Below are 22,580 nucleotides of genomic sequence, written 5' to 3' on the forward strand. Positions count from 1 at the left end.
GCTAAATTTGATCAACAAACATCCCCATAAGCAAATTAATAACAAGGGTTTATTTATATTCCAAAAGAATGTAATATGAACATTTTAAATTTAAATTTTTTTCTACATAACTATTATGGGAGGAATGAATTGAGCAATATGATGTTTTGAAGGTCAAAAATAGGAAAACCAGTTTTTACCCCCATAAAATCCTGTTCCTGTTATCCTATCATGCTGGTTCTCGAACTACCTTTTTGGAATAAGCATAGGTCATCTGTTTGTACAAAATTTCACCAAGTTGGATATTTGTTCGAGTTATTGAGCTAACAAACTATATACATATTTGTTTATATGGATAAGGGATTGTGTTTTTGGCTTCTAAGGACAATCAAAATGAAACAGTATTACGGTGAGGCTCCAGGTCTTAACATAAAACATATGGTAATAGCGCATTACCTATAAGGGAAATTCGCTAAAAATACTAGATTGTAAACATTATGTCTAGGCTAGTTAGACTGTGTGCTAGTTGTTGGATTATGCTATGGAGTGTGTTTATTGGGCCATTGGTAGTATTATCATTTCCCATCAGTTTTTTTCTAAAAGAGTCCCCTAAGAATATGCATGCCTTGCGCATGATACTTTGATGACAGGGTGGGGGACATTGCAGTGCCAAGGTCGGGGGCGTGTCAACCAAGGCCATGGTGACGTCACAGAGTTACGCTCCCGATGCCACATAAGGCGCTTCAGCCTGTCTGTCTACGTCACTAGGTAGCAGCCGACCGCTAGCCGCTGGACCACCTGTTCATCTTGATACCGTGCCTGTAATGTTTACGTTTAGTGTTCGAAATAATCTTTGGAACATTTTTCGGTCGTAAAATAAATTAGCTTTGATTCAACGACTAATTGAACTAGCCTTTTATATTGACGAAATTAAGTCTTCCAATACTTGTCCATGTATTTTCACTTTATTGTAAACATTTTAAACCCGGTGAATACACACGTACGATGTTACAATTTCGACCAGTTATTCCGGTCATCATCAGGCAGAGTTTTCTACATTTGCACTACTGTATTACAAAGGTTGCGTTAGTTGGCAGCCTACGGTTTGGAGTTGCAAGTTCCTTGAATGGTAAAGGCGTTTACGGGGCCACGGCCATTCCGGGGTCGACTGTTGACTGAACCACATACAACACGGAACCGCAGCCGAAACCTCTAACCGCAGCGTTGGTCCTCCGCACCGGATAATGACGATCCCGTCAACCTCGTCCTGTGCTCCTGCTTTTGTCAGTTTCTTTTGTCACAGTAGGGAAACGCAGTGGAAGATACGCAGCAAGTATCTTGAATACCAGTAAACGTTTTTAGCTAACCTAAACTTAATTTATAAATTAAACCCCCTTGCGGATTTGGCTTACTTATGGTCCAGCTGACTATTTTAAGGTTAGATTCGTCCACCGTCGTGGGAATTTATTGCTTACTGTTTGTTTTAGAGTTAAAATTATTTTGAAATTAGTTCAACTAAACAAAGCTATTAAATTACAAACCAATAGCTTGTCCCCTGCTATCAAAACCAAACAATAAAGTAGAAATCGTAAAATCTACCCTGAAATAAAAATAAATTTAATCGACATTAGTGAACTAAAAAAAGTATACTTGCACCATTCAAAGTCAAACTCATTTTCATGTGAATGGATGCAAACACGCCAACTTCCTCCCAGTCATTTATCAGTACAACATTACTAAAATTCTAATTGCAACTAAACAGGAAATGCTAGTCTTTTTAACTGGAGTTTTTTAATGCATTAATGTAAATCCAAACCAAGAGTGAAAACTTAAGTCGACACCTTCAAGACGCAGCCATCTTAAAAACAGACATAACAGAGGTTTCATTTTTTACAAAAGGATGGTTTTACAATGTTTCATAGTCTACACTTATATTCTAAAACATCAACTTGTAATCATTTATTCTTTTTACGGTGCATTGACCTTGTTGAGGTCATCGTAGTGGTCAGGTTTCCTTACACAGAGACACAAACACAAGCAGCATACTGATCAGCTGTTTTCCCATTCTGGGGATAAACGGGAAAAATCTGCCGTTTGTCACAGCGTTCAAGATGTTCGAGTTCAAAAAGTGTTGCAAGGACAATTTAATTATGCTATTGGGTAGTGGCCAATGACTTCTATCTTTATCCATAGGCCTAATATAACTTTCGATTAGACATTCCATCCAAGACATAGTTGTATTTGACTATTGTTAGAAGTGTATTCCCGTGTTGCCGTTGTATAATACAAATGGCCCACCGAAAGGTGTGCTGATGTCCACTGATTTCTTGTGCGTCATTATGTTTAGTCAAGCTAAGCTGAAAGGACATGTGTATTCTATATAATCTTGTATTCTTCAAGGATGTTTCAACAACTAAAAGAAACAACTTAATTTCGATAGCAGTGTGCTCTTTTAGTAACTCATTTAACCATTATAATTGAACATATTGGCTACAGGTGGTCTAAACAGATGGGATGTCCACTCCGATATCCAAGTCGTATAGTACTCTAGGGTAGAGACACGAAGACTTCAAGGAAATAACACTCTCATGGAGGTTGTCCATTACTTCCAGCGACTCAATTAGCTGTATGATCAGAGCCTGCTGAGAGGAGAATTGGGACAATTATATAATTTGGCGGCGCAGACAAGCGAGCACTGTAGCTTCATTGAGATACGACTTTCAAAAATATACGTTTGCATAGAAATCTTCATGTACATGTGTAGTTGTATTGTGTACTCGTTGATGTGTAGAGATTCCATATGTGTAATTTCCATGTGTAGAGAGTTCCATGTACACTAAATATATTGTAGCCTAATCTTGATTAACATCGAATATTTATTGTGTAGACTTAAGCTTTTAAATGACCAATCTGAATTCGATTTATTATTAAGTCCATGCTTAAGACCTTCTGGAAGAGTAGTGAGACTTCCTTGAAGGTTGAACTTGAATTAGTCAGTCTTAGTAAAATTGATTTATTCGCGGTATAACCATTTTACAATTATGTATCACATTAATTCATGCACAATACATTATGCCAAATAACAAATGATAAAGTATCTCTTGATCAATATAGTAATAATAAGAAACCAGATACAAAATGATTATTAGTGTTACAAACAACAGAGCAATAAATATTGCAAGATAACACTTTTTAATAAATTATGCCACACATAAATTGATAAGTATTTCGAAATGGAAACATTAAAAATGAAAATAAAGTAAATATGACAAGGTGGTTACTTTATTTTGCAGAGTATACGATCGAAAAGTAAATAAGAATAAGAAATTTCCGTATAGTGTAACCGGATGTGCGTTGGTTTTGCGTAGCTAATAAAATACAGCAGACGCTTTATTTTGACAATACAGTACCCTAGAGAGGATATCGATAGGTTTCCAGCTCGTGGAAAGTTTAAGAAATAGTAATTAAAATTAGCAGTATAAATGCATTTCAAACCACTGAGTTAAGCAAGTGTAGGTTTGAAACTTACAAACCCACTTCAAACAGACAAACTACATCATAAGATTGAAGTTCTGCTAAGTTTCCTGATAGAACTTGTCAAGTTCTCTTCGTCATAATGAATACAGATGCCGAGAACTGTTCTATAAATATCAATAGTTTTCGAATCGTTGAGCGATTTTTAAAAGAATAACTTCAAAACTGCCTCGTGACAATATTTAACTAACTTGTTCCTAAATAGGTTAAATTTTAAGCAAATTTATATTTTTTCATAACATTCCCTAATTCAAAATCATATGAATGTTTCAGTCTACTACAATACAGAACTAATAAGCCATTGCATTGGGTTTGATTCCGAGCTTAAATGCTGAGTGTCCTATGGCAGGGTTAAGATGATTGGTTTTAAATTGCTAGCCCATTTACTCCGAAATAGGTATTTAAAACTTTGCCCAGAATAACAGCTTCAGTTCAGTACTGAAACACCAAGAAGAAGAAGAAGAAGAAGAAGGTTTTAAAAATATACTCTTAAAAGAAGGGGAAGATAAATAGGCTAGTACGATCGAACATCTAGGTCTAGACCTCTTCGTGGCCGTGGGACACCCTGTATTTTATGCCTTTTCAGAATTGGTACCACCTCGAAGGGAATTTGTACTAGTTCGAACCTAAACTAAAGTCTTTAGGGTTGTAGTCAATGTCCATCTGACCGTGCGACATCAGTTAATCGTCCAATGGGATTGGGCTCAAATTTACATAACATACAAATCGTAGTAAAGACACATTTTGAAACACACCATTTTAAATATATTTCAGCTTGCATGTTGTGGATGGGATCAACTTTGACGAAAGAGACTTACTTTGCGATAAGACCTAACTTTTACCTCCAATCTCAGAGTTTTGGCAGTTATAAATTCCTTTTTAATTGCACCTAAAGGAGGTTTTGTTCTGCTACAAGACTTCACATAATTACTTCCTGCAGGTTGTGATAGTTGACGAAGAAATTATTGACAAAACATCGCGTTTTAGAGCTAAGTAATATAATAAAAGTTCATTATGGTTGAATATGGTAACAATTCATAAAATCTTGTAAAAAGTTGATTACTAAAATTTCTTTTTTTTAAGCCATTTAAAAATTTTATTTTGTAATATTTGAGTGCTACAGTTTCAGTCATCCGAATAGGCTAAAAGGAATTAAAACATTTGCATACATAGGTAATTTAAAATAATGTACAACAGTAAACAGTAAGCAGTAATGCAAATAAAATTACATTTACCAAATATTATACACAAATCTTATTGAAACGCTTGAAAAGTTATTATGTTAGATTTTAATACCGTGAGACAAACTGTCTTAGTTAAAATAGTTACAAAATAAATTAATCAACAAAAACAATTAGCAAACAACAAAACACGATGTGTACTAGCAGAATAAAATCTGTGCATAATTTATGATCACATTGTTTAAATATAACTAACACTTCAAATGCAATGGTAACCTGTTACCTATTTCCCGACTAGCCATTGTAAAAAGTGTAAAAGTCCTCCTAATAACTAACGAGATAGGTCGAACAGGATCAACCTTTTACAAATTACTAATTTCATCCTGTCAAGAGCCGAGTCTCCATCAATCACTTAAGTAAATCACTCAATTAATAACACAATTACGTGACGTGGAAAGCACTATCAATTACCTCAAAAGCGGTTAGTAAAATAATAACAAAATCATTTCGTATTTAGGCGTCTATGTATGAATATTAAGTGTACGAACAGGCCCCAACTTTAATTATTAAAATGAAGGATTGAAACTGCATTTGCTTGAAGATGTAAACACAAAACTCGTTATCTAAATCCATACAGATGTTACCACGGTACAAGAAACGGTAAGAAACAACGTGTAAATAACGTAACGAGTGACTATAGTTTTATCTTATCAGCGCAACACTATTTTCCGTAGTACGGTAACCTAGTTAGACATGGACCAAGGAAATATTCAATATTTGATTCATATTCAAGCATATTTAAAGACTTTCTTCGCATTCTACACATTAAAACACGAAATGCATTAATATAAAAAATACTAAACAAATATAAATATACTAAATAAATAATTAACTAATAAATATACTAAAATACAGGAACGATTGGATACTAAAAGTTCTTCAAAATCGACCACACTTAAAAAGTTCTTCATATCAAGTATGTTTAAGACTTTCTTCTTTTTTTAATATTAAAAACTCTTTGTTTAAATCGCATTTTTTGGTGGGAGTTTAAATGTTTATTCGAGATATTATTGTGAACTATCACTACTAACTAAGAAAAAGCCTATGGTCTTTCTAAAAGCTCATTCATATTCAAATTTGTTTTGTAGGCCTATATATTATAGCAGGTTCAAAAAGTTTTTCGTATTGAAACATATAAGACCATCTTCATATAAAGCAAAATCAACTGTGTCAATCCACGGTTAAAAATTAACAGAAGCCGATCTAGAAATCTGATTTTATTTGTTGTGGAATCACAATAAATAATTTATTTGTGAACAATCATTTACACAGTTTAATCAGTTAAGCTTCGTAGGCCTGTACATGCGATCTGTTTGATGAAGATAAGGCTATCTTTATCAAACATAACAATGGAAAAATTAACCCTGACTAAAATGCAACCAACTTTTAAAATGAATCAGCAAAATGTTGATAATATTTGTTGTTCAGCGATAGTTCATAAACATGTTTTGAAACCATTACCAATGGGAATTTCCCCTAAAGAAATTATAAATGGGCATTATTTTTTTCTGGGGGAAATATAAGGTAAAATATTCTCCATATTAAACAAAACCCGCATTTCTTGCTTGCACTATCTAACCACAAACTGAATTTAAACTAAACAAATCATTATTAAATTAATTACAATAATTTAACACTGCAAAACAATAGTTTTAAACTATTTTGTATAGAGAAAACAGGATGCATGTTTATAACATCGGTAGCAAAAAAATAAAAACTGTCGTACTAACCAGTTACTGAACTGTATTGTACTATTACCAGCAGAACTTTAACTAGGTACCGCTTAAAAACTATTTTCGTTTTTAAGTTATGACGTCAGTTATGAGTAGTATGTTTTCTGTGGTTATGTACAGTAGTTCAGTGTACTGTACAAGTCTACGTACAAGCAAGGGGCGGGAAGGATTTTGGTGTGGGAGATTGGGCAGAGTGTTAGGAATTCGAGATAAAAATGTTGAACAGGTGTTAGAGGATTTCAGAACACCATAACTGACGTGGGCAGTTTTTATTACCAGAAAAGTGGGGATTTAGAAACCCCTCAAGTAAGAAGTGTAGGAATTTAAAGAATAACCGGATAAGGCATGCAATGCTTTTAGAAAACAAATAATAAATTAGGAAACGAGGGTTGTAAAATTACATACAACGAATAAGGAAGTGGGTATTTCAGAAAATAATATTAAACATAGTGGAAAACGTACCAAATAATACGGTGGGATGAACAGATTTCAAAGAATGATGTGGGTGTTGAGAGAAAGCTAAATTAGGACTGTGGATATATACAAAAAACAAGAAATGTGAGACGTGAGGATATTAACAAACATTAAATAAGGATGATGGAAGGATAAAAATAACCGTGTAAGAAAAGTGTATAAAAAAACCAGATCATGATTGACGGATTTGTAGAAAAAGAAGTTTCGCACGGATTGTGAGAATTTTAAATGGGATGGGTCATAAGAAACGTAGTGATTTGTAGAAAAATAACGTTGGCAAGGGATATGACGGATCACTGATGTGTAGAACGACAGGTAAAGAATGTAGAATGGCCGAGTAGAAGTGTTGACGAATTTCGCCAACGTCCAACGTCGACCTCGGAGACACCCACATCTGTCCCACGCACACTTAGTCTGCTAGAGAGTGGAGAGCAGGAGAGCTGCTATGAACTCTCGCCCTCTCAAGAGTTAACTCATTCGAGTTTCTCCAGCTCTACAAATCCAAGCCAAATTTCAGCAAACGACACAGTTTTATATTTCTCCATTAGAATAACATGGAAATGTTAAATGTAAAGTTTTTTGTGTAATTTTTTTGTGTAACTTTTAACTATACAGTACAGCTTGCACAACAATGCTTCAATATAATAAACTGTTTGTTTTGAATATCTACGAAATAATTTAGAAATAACATTTTAAACATTTTAAAATTTTGTATGTTTTGGGGGCTTATTCCATCAAAAATCCTGGGTAAACAAATTGTTTACCCATAAGCAACGTTTCCATAGTCCGATCGTGCTGTTTCGCGAACTCGTTCTCATGTTTACACGTTTGTACAAAATTCCATTGTTTTAAATTATGGGATAGGATAACGGCATGTTTCCAGCCTGTATAGTTTGAGTTGATGTTTACGATTAATTTCTTGAAATTGCGACAAGTTTAAAGTTTATTCTCAAGTATAGCCAAATACACCAAAATTTACTAAACGTAAAATTTAAACAAAAATACTGAAATAGTACTGTAGTTTAAAATGCAGTCTACATCACACAATCAATGTAACCGAACGTCAACACACAGCAACACGGAATTCAAATTTTCCAAAAGTTGACAATGCCACTCTTAATGTATAGAACCAAAGGTGAAATGAACCAGTACAACAATCCATAACGATTTTAATTCGTGCAACTTAAGTCACTCTAAACAAAATATTTTCATAGTAGTTTCACAATATATATTTTGAAGTTACCGTTCAAAAACTTTAAAGCAATAAAATGGAAACTATGCATAAATGTGTTTTAGAAACGTGTCACTATATGTTTTAAGTAATTTGCAAACATATGTTTATTGCGCCTACAAGATGGTGAATCATTGACTTTCACTGACATTTCTGAAACACCCACAAAACGGTATGTTATTGCAGCCACCCACTAAAACTTCACCAGCACACGTAGGTGCTATCGAATAGCTCCTCATTCGAAGTTCTTGCAATTAGGTTAAATAATTTTCGAGAAAATCGTTTTTTAAAGCTAATTCAGGGGCATGGCTGTCTTAAAAATAATTATGATTATCCTCCAACATTCTAACAGAATTGCAGACTTTAAATCGTTTTAATGTGTTATTATTAACTTAACTTCAGTAATTTTTTTTTAATAAACAAACGCTGAACATTTTTACCACCGTAATTTAGTTTAAAAGGTCAATAGTGAATGAATTGTTCGTCAAAAATAAATATAGCAATATTGGCTCAAGGTAATTGTGTTTATAATACGATGCAAATAAGAAACAAATGTTTTGTTTTCAATGGAGGTAAACATTGTTTGATAAAATTACAAACTAGCAAAACTAACCAAAGTAACATTTACAAACTGTTAATACTTTTCTTTGGAAAAAAAATCGTACGACCAGACATTAGCACAGTCATTATCAGCCATCTAGATGTGTATTTTAACCAAAATATGAGTGAAGGATGAGTGTAGAATGTTCTGAGATGACTGTCAGCTGTTTCATCAGTCAGTATCATCTATCTATACTATTATAAAAAAGAGGTGGTTGCTGTATGTGTGTATGGGAAAAGTAAACTCGAAAAATACTGGTCGGATTGGGCTGAAATTTGGCATGATGATAGCTCACATTCCCGATTAACATATAGGCATATTCTTATTTCAAAAATCATTTCGGGCTCCGCCCCAGTGGCTCTGGAGTTTCCCATGTTAACCTTATGAGAAATGGAATTATTGAATCTTAACAGCTGTTTCAATTAAACAAGTTGGTTCTGTTCTATGATGTTCAATAGCATTAAAGTTACAAGGATTACCAACAGGGTGCAGCACTATTATTTCTTTTACATTTATGACAACAGCTAATTTGCAACCAAAAGGTGAGTGAGCGTAGCGAACGAACTTCAACCTGGAGGCGAGTTAGCGTAGCGAACGAGCTAACCTGAAGGCAAGTGAGCGCAGCGAACGAGCTCCAACCTAAAGGTGAGTGAGCGTAGCGAACGAGCTCCAACCTAAAGGTGAGTGAGCGTAGCGAACAAACTTCAACCAGGACGTGATTGAGCCATGCGAACGAGATAATCTTGAAAATTAAGAAGTTAAACGGGGCAAAGCCCGCGGGTTACAGCTAGTGTCATTATAAAGCCCAATGATCAGGAAAGCTACTGACTTTTCTCAGGACCGGCGACCTTTTGATTGTTAGCTGAGCACTTTTAATACTCAACTACCCAGCCAAATAGCAACCAAACGATAATATTGTTTATTAATTTTTACACTTAATGTCGTGGAAAATTGATTGATTAACTATTTAGGCTAATTTATTTTATTTAAATTGCCGCAAAAGGCTAATTTATTTGAGGTACCAACGCTCAAAAATAAAACGTGCAACGAATAACGATCATAATACAGATTTTACAAGCTATAATTAGATTCTGGTAACAATGTTCTAGTACAACAACTCGTTTCTGAAACTCGTTTCTGAAAATATCTTCAAAATTCAAATCTCTAAAGCAGAATTAACAACACAACTTATGTTTTAAACTTGTGTTCTTAGCATTTGGAAATGATTCATTAAGTTGAATTTCAAACCGGAAATTCCAATAATATGACTGTAAACTAACTGAATACTTGGAAGATGCCATAGACGTAGATGACTCAAGAAGTCAAGATCGTGTATTGGTATTAAACTCAATCTCACAGACCTTACAATCGATTTTCCATTCGTCATCGCGGCGACAACTCGTATCTTCACCCATCGGAATCTTATTCTCAAATATATTTGTTCTGTAAAAAAGATCGTGACTAAAAAAACTTATACAACTTTTACCATACTCTAGCTAATTAAATATCAGACCCAAAGTTATAAAGATAGATTGTGAATAAAATTGTATTAGGTTAATTGCGTTACTGCGTGAGTAGGTTAAAACACCGTAATTGACTTTGGAAACAATTAGTAAACTTCTCATCTTTATGGAAAATGTTGCACAAGTAGCGTGTTGGTGCAAAGACATCGTAAATAAGATTTTAGCAAAACAATATTTTTTGGTAATAGTAACACTGTACTGTATTTTGAATTGTTGAGTGATTTCACACAATTCCAGTGAAAAGCTTTTAATGATAAAGAAAGACTATCAGTCAAATTAAATCATTGCAATCCTACTAATCCTACTTAATATTATAAATGAGAAAGTTTGGATGTATAGATGTATGGATGTATGGATGTATGTTTGTGACAAGTGAACGCGAAAAATACTGGTCGGATTGGGCTGAAATTTGGCATGATGATAGCTCACATTCCCGATTAACATATAGGCATATTCTTATTTCAAAAATCCTTTCGGGCTCCGCCCCAGTGGCTCTGGAGTTTCCCATGTTAACCTTATGAGAAATGGAATTATTGAATCTTAACAGCTGTTTCAACTAAACAAGTTGGTTCTGTTCTATGATGTTCAATAGCATTAAAGTTACAAGGATTACCAACAGGGTGCAGCACTATTATTTCTTTTACATTTATGACAACAGCTAATTTGCAACCAAAAGGTGAGTGAGCGTAGCGAACGAACTTCAACCTGGAGGCGAGTTAGCGTAGCGAACGAGCTCCAACCTAAAGGTGAGTGAGCGTAGCGAACGAGCTCCAAACTAAAGGGGAGTGAGCGTAGCGAACGAGGTCCAACCTAAAGGCGAGTGAGCGTAGCGAACAAACTTCAACCAGGACGTGATTGAGCCATGCGAACGAGATAATCTTGAAAATTAAGAAGTTAAACGGGGCAAAGCCCGCGGGTTACAGCTAGTAATATTATAAATGAGTAAGTTTGGATGTATGTATGGATGTATGTTTGTGACAAGTGAACGCGAAAAATACTGGCCGGATTGGGCTGAAATTTGGCATGATGATAGCTCACATTCCCGATTAACATATAGGCATATTCTTATTTCAAAAATCCTTTCGGGCTCCGCCCCAGTGGCTCTGGAGTTTCCCATGTTAACCTTATGAGAAATGGAATTATTGAATCTTAACAGCTGTTTCAATTAAACAAGTTGGTTCTGTTCTATGATGTTCAATAGCATTAAAGTTACAAGGATTACCAACAGGGTGCAGCACTATTATTTCTTTTACATTTTATGACAACAGCTAATTTGCAACCAAAAGGTGAGTGAGCGTAGCGAACGAACTTCAACCTGGAGGCGAGTTAGCGTAGCGAACGAGCTCCAACCTAAAGGTGAGTGAGCGTAGCGAACAAACTTCAACCAGGACGTGATTGAGCCATGCGAACGAGATAATCTTGAAAATTAAGAAGTTAAACGGGGCAAAGCCCGCGGGTTATAGCTAGTTTTTAAATAAATACAAGTAGGCCTACTTACCAATTCATTAAAAAAATTAGTTTCGTAAAGAGCAAATAGAAAATTTGATATTCGAAATAAAATGGACCATTTGAAATCCCGATGATTATCATCAATTAACAATTGAGAAAAGGACGCCACCCGCGTATTTACACCCAAATATGAATGAAGGATGAGTAAAGTACAGGCCATGCTGCAGGATCCATGACGTCACGCTTGTGGATAGATTTCATTGATAAATTCATTCATTGCCATCACCATTCCCATATGTTTTAGGTAAATAAACCAGCTGGTTGCTTGTAAGATTTTAATAGTAATGGTCCCTAAGAGTTTCGTACAACTATCCACCACTGTGACGTAGTGTTGCGCTGCCCGTGCAGCAGCATGGCCTGTTTTTTCCATAGTGGGAGTATAAGGTGAGATGATCTGCATAGATTTACTAAGACCAGCTGTTTCATTAGCCAGGACCATTAAAATCCCAATAAACAAGGTCAGCTGGACCATGCTAATCCATAAAAAAACTAGTGACTATTCTCAGATGCAAACCGATAATAATCTTGGGCCTATTCTTGACCCTTCATCGAGCGTTATCGTCGGTTATCGCCAGCCTCGTCAGCTGAAGGGACGGACGAGGACCTGAGTCACCAGCGTAGTGTTTTCAAAGTCGGCGGGCGTTACTTTTGAACATGCATCACTCTATTACGTCACCCAGTGGTAAATATAACCGCGCACGCACTCGCACTCGCACACACACGCGCGTGGCGCCAAGCCCCTGGCTCCGGCAGCTGCGATGTGATTTGTGCGTTCGAAATAAAAATAAACAGTATCAGCAAACTGACACATCCTTTCCCCCATTGACTTGACAGGCAAATTGAACATCCTACTATGGTTAAGATTTTTTTTAAATTTATACTGGGCAGGCGTAAGAGGGGGTAGCTCTGGGCTTTGAGAACATCACGAATACTAGAACATGCACGGTATGGATCATAAAACAAATTATGTAACTGGCCCGAAAGTAAAAATTAGCATTGCTTAAATGGAACTGTCTAAACCATATGTTAATGTTATCAGTAGGCCCTACCTATAGGATTCGGGACAGTTACGTGGTACAGTATGTTTACGAGCTGTTGGCCCGTCCTACGTACGGGAATCGAGTACGGTAGTCCATTAAAACTAACTGTAAATAGTGAGTCTACTAATTCAAGCATAGTTTAAGCAGTTCAAAATTTATTGTAAAGAAAAAGCCAGCGGATGAATTAAAAATTGTGATCATTGTTTTTCCCAACCTTTCATCAAAAAGTCAAGTAGTAAAATAATTTTCATAAGCTTTCTTTTGAATATTCGTGAGCTTCAATTCGTATACAGTAATGGTTATAGAATCTTATTTAATTCCTAAATCAATGACAAAATCTCAGAGTACATAAACTAACCTCATAGTTCTATAGAATATTTTTTTTATACAGCCAGTTGTTAGTTACAACAAATAATTATATTGCACTAAAACAAACTAAATATTTTAAAGACTGCTAAAAAGTAAAAAAAAAAACGCTGAAAATGTTTACAGCTGTTACGTTAAGCAAATGGTATTACACCAAAAGCTAGAGTAGAATGTTAGCATAGGCTGCTAGACTTTTTAACATTTTAAACTGAATTTCTAAAAAATTGAAACCCTAAAATTATGGCTTTGATATTCCCTAGTTCTCAAAATTATCTTTCTTTCAACAGAAAAATCATGAAAATCCGTCAAGTGGTTGATTCAGAATCGTGAAATAAAAAAAAAAACCCTGCCACGTTTTAAATATACGTAAATGATGATCCATACCGGTTTCTGTTCTAGTATTCGTGGAGAACATCATAAAAATTGCAATAACTTTTTAACCGTAATCTTACAGCTGTTGGTGTTGTGCCATTCTGATTGATAAAGGTTGAATGGACTACCCCCCACAACATACTACATTTCATTCATAATCATTCAAGCCGTTTTTGAGAAAGCTCTGAGAATCTAAAAAAGCTCCTGGCGCTCCAACTATTAACAAACTAATCGGAGCACAGTCTGCACACACGTCTGCAGCTCTGTACAATCTACAATCTGACATCTACATCTACAGTTCCACACACACACAGATCTCTCTTCAAAAACTACTTTTTTGGGATCAGGGGATATCTTCACCCAAACTCAAACTAAATACCCCCGCTGTAGCAAACCTGCCAACTAAGCAAATTTCTATTTATCTTAATTATTTTAATATCATTAGGTTTAATGAGTACCTAGCCTAGGTTTGCTGCTACAAGGAAACTGAACAATATTTCAACAAATATTTTAATAGCCTATTAAAAATATTCAATATTAGTAAAATATTAATAGCTTATAAAATAAATAAATTTGCCAAGTTTGATCAAAATATATCGGCTCCATATACAAGCAAACTACATTTTAAAATATTCTCCATTAAGAATAACATGGGAATTTTAAATTTACAATTTTTTTAAATTTTCTCTGTTAAACCGTACAAAAACACTTTGACATAGGTACCGTACCAAATTATTTGTTTTTTAAGCTCTTTAAAAAAGTCTACATAGATTTTATGAAATTTTCTATTTTGAGGGTTAAACATTAGAAAACCAATTTTTACCACATCTAATGCCCCATTTTAAAACCCTGTTTCCATGGTCCGATTATGCTGGTTTGCGATTTCATTCAAGTAGCCCATATCCTGCCTTCTACCAATAAACCAAATTTCATCAAAATCTAGACTTTTTGGCCTCTGGGGACATCAAAATCAAAAAGTAAATTGGTCCCGGGCCTAGGTCTTCCCAACGGTAGTGGCCACTTCCCTATCGAGAAATTTGCTAAAATGTTGACGAAAATTATGTTCTCCATATTAAAGAGTCATACTATGTAACCAATAACTATGTAACCTACTACTATGTAACCAATAGGAAGGGAAAGAAATTCAGAGATAATGTTTTAAGAGACATCACAAGAACTAGAGTAAACAATGTATAATTTTCTTCAAGTTAAAATATTAGTCCTTAAGATTGGCAATGATTAACTCCCACTTCTTGATGGTTATCGACAATAATAAGTTTGGAAAAGATTATCCAGAGGAGAGAATATCTTTGATTTGATAACTAGGTAACTTAGTGGATCTTGGGCATCGAGGATGGCGTGAAGTGGCGAAAATACTTGTCAATGTTCTGGATTTGTTGCAGCAAATCAAAATCCAATAGCACTCCACTTGAATAAGCCACTTGCAGAGTGTGTTTTAGTCTAAGACTCTCATTCCTTCCTTAGCCATTACACAGAGAAGTAAGGTACAGAGAAAATTTGTTTATGGGACGACCATACGCTTTCAGCTCTATTTGTTGTGCCGGAAATGTACTTGTGGTGACAAGCAATGAAACGCACTGAGCGGAAATTAGCCCCTACTATCGCACAGGGTTTTTTTTTTCACGGTAAGCTTTATAGTAAATGGAAGGGGGGGAAGTATTGGACTTTTCCCTAGATATCATTTCACGTCAATCGCTGCCCACAGCTTTGCATTGTTTCTGGTTAGTCTATTTTGCCAGATGCGTCTATCGTAGACCAAACTGCTCCTGGAGCAGTTGGGGACGCAGTCGCTAGCGTCTATTACAAGAAGAAACATGTGTTTTATTGTTGACTATTCTTATTTTTTTTAAGTTGTGTTTTTAACCCAGTTTTAAAGTTTAGTGACAGATGTCACAATCAAAGTCGGGATGAACGTAGCAAAGAAAATGATAAATTGATTGAAGCAATTTCAGCAAGCTAGGAGGTTGCACACCCTGTTTTTCTAAAACGGAGGTGATTTTCTATTAATAATTTACAAAATTCCTGTCCAGGTCTCTTAAAAAACATAAATACCCCCGCCGCAGCACACCTGCAGACTAAGCGAATTTCAACTTGTCTGATTACATTTTTACTAAAATATTTCCATAAATAAGACATATTATTCCCTATTTAAATAACATTAGATTTAACAGGTGCTTAGGTTTGCTGCTACGGGGGAAGGTAAAAAGTGTTTTTTGACCATACATCAATAGTATAGGATGAAATAAATAAATTTGCCAAATTTTATCGATATATACCCATAAACAAGTAAACTACAACAATTTTCATTTTCTCCATAAGAATAACATTATGGGAATTTTTAATTACACTATTTTTGAATTTTCTCCGTTACCGTTAGGCATACAACAGCGCTTCAATATACTAAATTATTTCTTTTTTTAAGCTCTACAAAACGTTTTAGAAAGAAATCGCAAAACTTTTTGTTTTTAGGTTCAAAAATGGGAAAAACCCATTTTTACCCCATAAAACCCCCCATAATCCCCTGTTCCCATGGTCCGATTATGCTGGATCGCGAACTCGTTCGAATAAACGTAAGTTTACACGTTTGTACCAAATTTCATCAAAATCGGATCATTTTTGCTCGAGTTATCGCGCTAACGGACACATATATATATACAGGGTGTTTCAGTAAAGCGTAGCGGGCTATGGAGATTCAGATTCTACATGCAAAAATAAGTCAAAAATGTTGAATAACTTTTTTCCGATTTCGGCTTAGTTTAGCCGTAATCCGCCATTTTGTATTTTTTGAAAATAATTACTCAAAAACCCTTGGAGATATTTTTATGAAACTCGGTATAAACCTTAAGTCTACAGGTATAAACATTCTCCGAAAATATCTTTGATCAGGCTCATCAAATTTCAAAATGGCGGCCATTAAAATTTTTTTTAAGTAAAATTCAGTGAAAACCGGCCATTAAAACTAAATTTTAAATGGTCGCCATTAAGAAACTCGATGAGCCTGATCAAAGATATTTTCGGAGAATGTTTATACCTATAGAATTAAAGTTTGTACCAAGTTTCATAAAAATATCTCCAAGGGTTTTTGAGTTATTAATTGTTAAAAAAAAAATACAAAATGGCGGATTACGGCCAAACTAAGCCGTAATTGAAAAAAAGTTATTCAACATTTTCGACTTATTTTTGCATGTAGAATCTGAATCTGCATAGCCCGCTACGCTTTACTGAAACACCCTGTATATAAATATATAATAAATATAAATATATATATATATGAATTTGAACGGATGGTGTTTTTGGCCTCTAGGGACCTCAAAATGAAAAATTAGATCGGTCTCGGGTCCAGGTCTTACCATGAGTACTACGGTAATAGCTTATTCCCTATGGGAAATTCGCTAATAAAAAGAACATCTTAGGCCTACCTGGTTTCGCACAACATGTTTAAAATCTCTTCATTGTCTAAATACAGTAAGTAAGAAAAAAAGATATAAATCATCAAAGACGACACTAGGCCCAATTAGAAACAACAGAGATCAGCGCAAACCACTGAACTTACTAGGTATATTATTTATTTACAGCAGGTTATGGGCTAAGCTACCTATCAAAAATCAAGACTGTCTGGGTAGCCGAGAGGTTAACCCTTTCAGTGCTAGGCCAAGAATTCATATTTCATAAGACTTTTTTGTTTGCCTTTTAATTCCATTACCTGTTGTTGAATTTTAACTGTAATGCTAACTATTTTATTAATTAGGCTAATTTTGAATAATAAGACAATAAGAAAATATATAACAAAGATAAATCACGGTATTTGTAGTAAACATTAAATAAAACTTAGGCTAGTTTTTGTTGTAATTTTCCTGGTTTTCCTATAAATTTTTATGTTCCGATAGCATTGTTTGAAACAAAAATCTCATAAAATCAAAAGACATAGGCTATAGTTATCAATGTTTTATTGAATTTAAATAATATGTAATATTATGTATGTATGTATTTATGTAATATTGATTTAGTTGGACGAGGTTATCGTAATATCACCATTTTATAGGGAAACTAATGTTTTCCAGCAAAGTCTCAAGAACACATTTATGATCACTGTTGTGCTTTCAACTAAAAAATATCATCTAAATAGTCTGTGACTAACTGGTGCTGCTACCTAGTAACGCATTGAACAACCATCCGTAGCGCTATCTGTTCGCAATCGGCAGAGTCAGCTTAAATACCGGTTTTTGACTCCTCGGTCTTCAAGCACAGATAGCCGAGAAGGCTAGGGCGTGTGTCACTTGGCCAGTGGCATTCGTCTGCTCGGGTTCGAATCCCGTCCTGTGTGGCAAATAATTGGTGACCTGTGTGTTTGTAGCGATATACTACAACCACTGGGGCATAGTGAGGTGTTCATAATCCTTGGTTTAGACATACACCTCGAAATCATCGGATTGGGCGAATCTTTTAGCTAAGTGGTTGATAGTGTATCCTATGAACATGCAGGTCACCAATGGCCGTTTTGCTACTTTTTGTTAAAATAACCTTCCTCTCTATATCCCTTAGAGATTTTTTAAAACAACGATATATCGTTTCATAGCACTGAAAGGGTTAAATAGTGTTTGCATTCAAATCTGAAGAAGTTAACTTAGCTGGTTCGATTCCAAAATTAGCAATGCTGTCTAACAAAATATTTAGGACCTTATTCTTATTAATAATTTGCCAAAGACGTGCAGAATGGGCTAACATAAGTAAGGCCTAACCTAGGCCTATTAATTAGTGATGTGACGAGTTGAGTTGGCGAGTTGAGTTGACTCGAGTCAAGACCCGAGTCGAGTCAACTCGAGTCATCTCATCCACAACTCGAGTTGGTACGAACTCGTACGGAGATTGCCAAAGCTACACGAACTCGGAACGTAACGAGTCCGACTCGCAAAACTTAAACGCTATTGGCTCACAGCGGGCTGCACTTTACTTGACGTCCTACACTCATTCGAATGAAAATATCGATCGATATATCGATTAATCGATTGCTTCATTCGATATATCGTTTGGTTAGTTAGGTAAGGTTAACCTAACCTAACTAACCAAACGATATATCGAATGAAACAATCAAATGAAAATATTGAATCGAAAAAACAATCGAATGAGTGTAGGACGTCAAGTAAAGTGCAGCCTCACAGCGAGTTAAGAAACCGAACTCATACGGAGAAAGCCGAACGTTTCGAACTCAGGACGTAACGAGTTGACTCGGTTGATTCGCGAAACGTAAACGCTATTGGCTGAATGCAAGTTCAGCCGACTCGCCAAACTATAACCCTATTGGCTGCGCTGCGAGTCGACCCAAACTCGACCGACGGAAGCCGAAGTTTCACGATGATACCGAGTTGAGTCTGACTCGAGTTGCAACTTGAGTTCACATGGTCGTGAGTCGAGTTTGACTTGAGTCAAGAAAATATTCGACTCATCAACTAGGGTGTTAATAAAAAATAACCTACACAAAAAAGCCAATAAGTAGGCATAACAAATGAAAACAGTTAAAATATAAAGTGAAAATAGTATTTGCACCATACCTGGATAAATTGAATTGTTATTGCTGATTTTCCAACACCTCCACCGCCAACCACAACCAGTTTGTAGGTTTGAGCGTAGCCTTGGTAGCCCTGGCGTTCATTTTGTCTGGACATATCTGTGTTTAGAAGATAACAATCTAACACATAATACTAACACTAACTTGTAATTGCAGTCACCTTGCGCTTGCAAATGTATCAAACACAACACTTTGCACTACCACATGTCCTTGATATAACTACTGGGAGAAGATTTAAAAATAAAACAACTATCCCGTTTACTAAAAATGACAGGAGAACAGTTAACAGAGTATTAACATAAGTAATATTTAGCTTATACTTGAGGTTAATCCGAAATTCAATAAAACTGCTACGGATAAATAACTTCTCTCTGATAGCGAAGGAAACTTAAATCATGTCAAAGAAACTAAAACGATTCTAGGAAATCGAAGTCCGCCTCAACTCAACACAACACACAACACGGTAACTTTAACTGACACAAGTGGAACGTAGTGTTTGGTATCGATATCCGATATATCGGAAATATCGATATTTTGGTTCCGATATATCGATATTTTTATATCGATATTAGACTTCCGATATTATCGGGATATCGATATTTTACTTCGATATTATCGTTAGAATTGATTTTAGCAATTTTTCAAAGAATAAAATACAGTTTAATCTTTTCTGAACTTGTTTAGCAGTTATTAAATATTATTAATAACAAATTTATTTGTAGGCCTACACACAAACTATTTCATGTACCTATCTAGTTAAAAATATATTTTAAATCTGGTTGCCTCTGCCTGCATTTGAATAGTGAGTTGGCACGGTTGGCAGAAGTGGAGTGCCAAAATGAGGTGACGGCAGTGAAAACCAATCAAAACCATTAAATTCTCATTTGTTGTATATTTTTTTGTACACAAGCCTAAAAAATTATAAATTGTAAACAATTTAACGTCATATGTGTGCAGCTAACTGCTGTTCATGGTGGTACTTTCCTGTTAAAGGGAACATTCATTATTATCGATTATTTCTTTTTGAATATCGATATTTTATTTTTCTATCCGATATATTGATTATAAAAAATTAAAACATATCAGCTGACAACTTCGATAAGGATAGGCTAATATTGTTCAGTAATAACAAAGGTACTTTCCTTCTAAAGGGACATTTTTATATCAATGATTTCTTTTGATGACATATCGATATTTTTTTTACCAAACCGTCTGTATATATTCCTTTGTTTTAATATCTTCAAACACATTTTTTTAAATTGTTTGTTAAGGTAATTTCCTGTTAAAGGGAAGCATTGCCATAGCATTCCAATTCCATTAATTTTTAACGATATTTTTCCGATATATCGATATTTTTGGTCCGATATTATCGGAATATCGATATTGAGGCTCCGATATTATCGTTGATATAAATATCGATATTTTCTTTCGATATCCCAACACTAAGTGGAAGTGAGTGACACTGTGACAGTCGACAGTACTGGTGGTGATCATCCGATCACTACCTCCAATCCAGTCCAACATGACATACTGGTTTTGTTTGTCATTGGTGGGTTTGTCTAGCACCACTGCTGCCAGCTTTAATAAATAACACAATTAAAGTCCCTCTTCAACTCAAATATACGTTATATTCGATCAGGATTAATATTAATATTAATCTTCACCAAACTTATTTAGTTTCAATTTTATTAGTGGTGGTTCCAAGAGGCTGTAGGACCAAACACCATTTTTACAATAAATTTTACATTGTGATACATGCAACAGGATACTTTTTTATATGCTGTTAAATATTGTGCAGATACATGCAAAGATTAATTTTCAATGAATAAGCAAATGTGTTCAGAAAAGGGATATAGAGTTTTTTACCATGGTGGGTTTTCTCCTAACATGGACCACCTACCATACTTATAGAAATCTTATCGTTGTATAAGTTACGGATGCGGCTCTCGTTTTATCTGTACTATTTTAAAAACGGAGCCATTTACTACATATCTACACTTTATATAGTCAACAATGGAACCTGACTATAATAGATGAGTGAACGAAGTGAACGAATCTATGTATCGTGTATAGCGGAGTCGGAGAAAAGTTGTCCGCTGGAGTATGTGTGTGTGTGTGTTCGCACCTAAAACTCAAGAACCGTTGCACTTATAGCGTTCAAATTTTGCACAAATAGTTATGACACCAGTGTAAAGACACCATTAAAATTCTAGACGATTCCGCTCAGTAGTAATTATAAAATACTTAAAAAACATGTTTAAATTTGTCCCATAAGAATAACATTAGGAGCTACCTTCTTCTTCTTTTTATTTGTTTACGTTTTGCGACCAACAATTTTGTTGTCTACTTAAGACAGAGAGAACGACTTTTACTCTAAGCTCTTTCATACATGGAGTAAACAGTTTGGCGTCTATGAATATATATCATTATAATTTCACAGCTTTCAGAATAATGTTATTTAAGCTAATTAAATTTCACAACTTTCATAATAATAAATTGAACTTAACAATAGGTATTAGTCGGCAGTTATATACCGTTTATGTTCAGTATTAAAATTTCGCCTTTTAATTAAAAGTATATAGGTATGTATGTACTTAGAACAAAGCAGCTTTTTACATTATTCAATTTAATGTTGGCATTGAATATTAAATATTCAAAAATGTTGGTATATTTTTATACTAAAATGCTATGCGAAGGGGGGGGGGGGCAGGTCCCCGACGTAGAGAGTAGTAAAGGAAGCGCAAAGGTGAGCAGTGAAAAGAAAGGAGTACGGAAACCCTTTAAGACTGTTAAATTAACGTATCTGTAATACTTAAATGCTATGGAAAGATAGGGAAACAGGTCTACGATGTAGGAAGTAGTGAAGGAAATAGTGAAGGAAGTAGTCAAGGCGAGCGCTGCGGAGTGTGGGGGGCCTTTATGACAGTTAGAATAATGTATCTGCAATTCTAAAAATGCTATGGGAAGGGAGAGAAACAGGTCCACGATGTAGGAAGTGGTGAAGGAAGTAGTCAAAGTGAGCAAACCGGAGTGTGGGAAGCCTTTGTGACAATTAGAATAATGTATCTGCAATTCTAAAAATGCTAGAAGAAGGGAGGGAAACTGGTTCACGACACTTAGGAAGTGGTGAAGGAAGTAGTCAAGGCGAGCATTCCGGAGTGTGGGAACCCTTTGTGGCAGTTAGATTAATGTATCTGCCATAATAAAATGCTATAGGAAGGGAGGGAAACAGGTCCACGACGTAAGAAGCGGTGATGGAAGTAGTCAAGGCGAGCAGTCCGGAGTGTAGAAACCCTTTGTGGCAGTTAGATTAACATAACTGCAATTCTAAATCCAATAGGAAGGGAAGGAAACAGGTCCACGACGTCGGAAGCGGTGATGGAAGTAGTC

General features: G+C 35.2%; 1 protein-coding gene across 1 annotated transcript in view; it reads right to left on the bottom strand.

Annotated features, from left to right (window-relative positions):
• The window catches only part of LOC128991908 (ras-like protein 2), a 33,258-nt gene extending 13,586 nt beyond the window's left edge, over positions 1-19,672 (bottom strand). Inside the window, exon 1 of the mRNA XM_054415183.1 lies at positions 19,174-19,672. Coding sequence (XP_054271158.1) covers positions 19,174-19,287 — 114 coding nt within the window. The 5' untranslated portion in view covers positions 19,288-19,672. The remainder of the gene's footprint in view (positions 1-19,173) is intronic.
• Positions 19,673-22,580: the final 2,908 nt, after the last annotated feature.

Source organism: Macrosteles quadrilineatus, unplaced genomic scaffold (assembly GCF_028750875.1).
Source record: "Macrosteles quadrilineatus isolate MER2022 unplaced genomic scaffold, UCM_ALF_1.0 Scaffold_4__1_contigs__length_99947679, whole genome shotgun sequence".
Classification (NCBI taxonomy): domain Eukaryota; kingdom Metazoa; phylum Arthropoda; class Insecta; order Hemiptera; family Cicadellidae; genus Macrosteles; species Macrosteles quadrilineatus.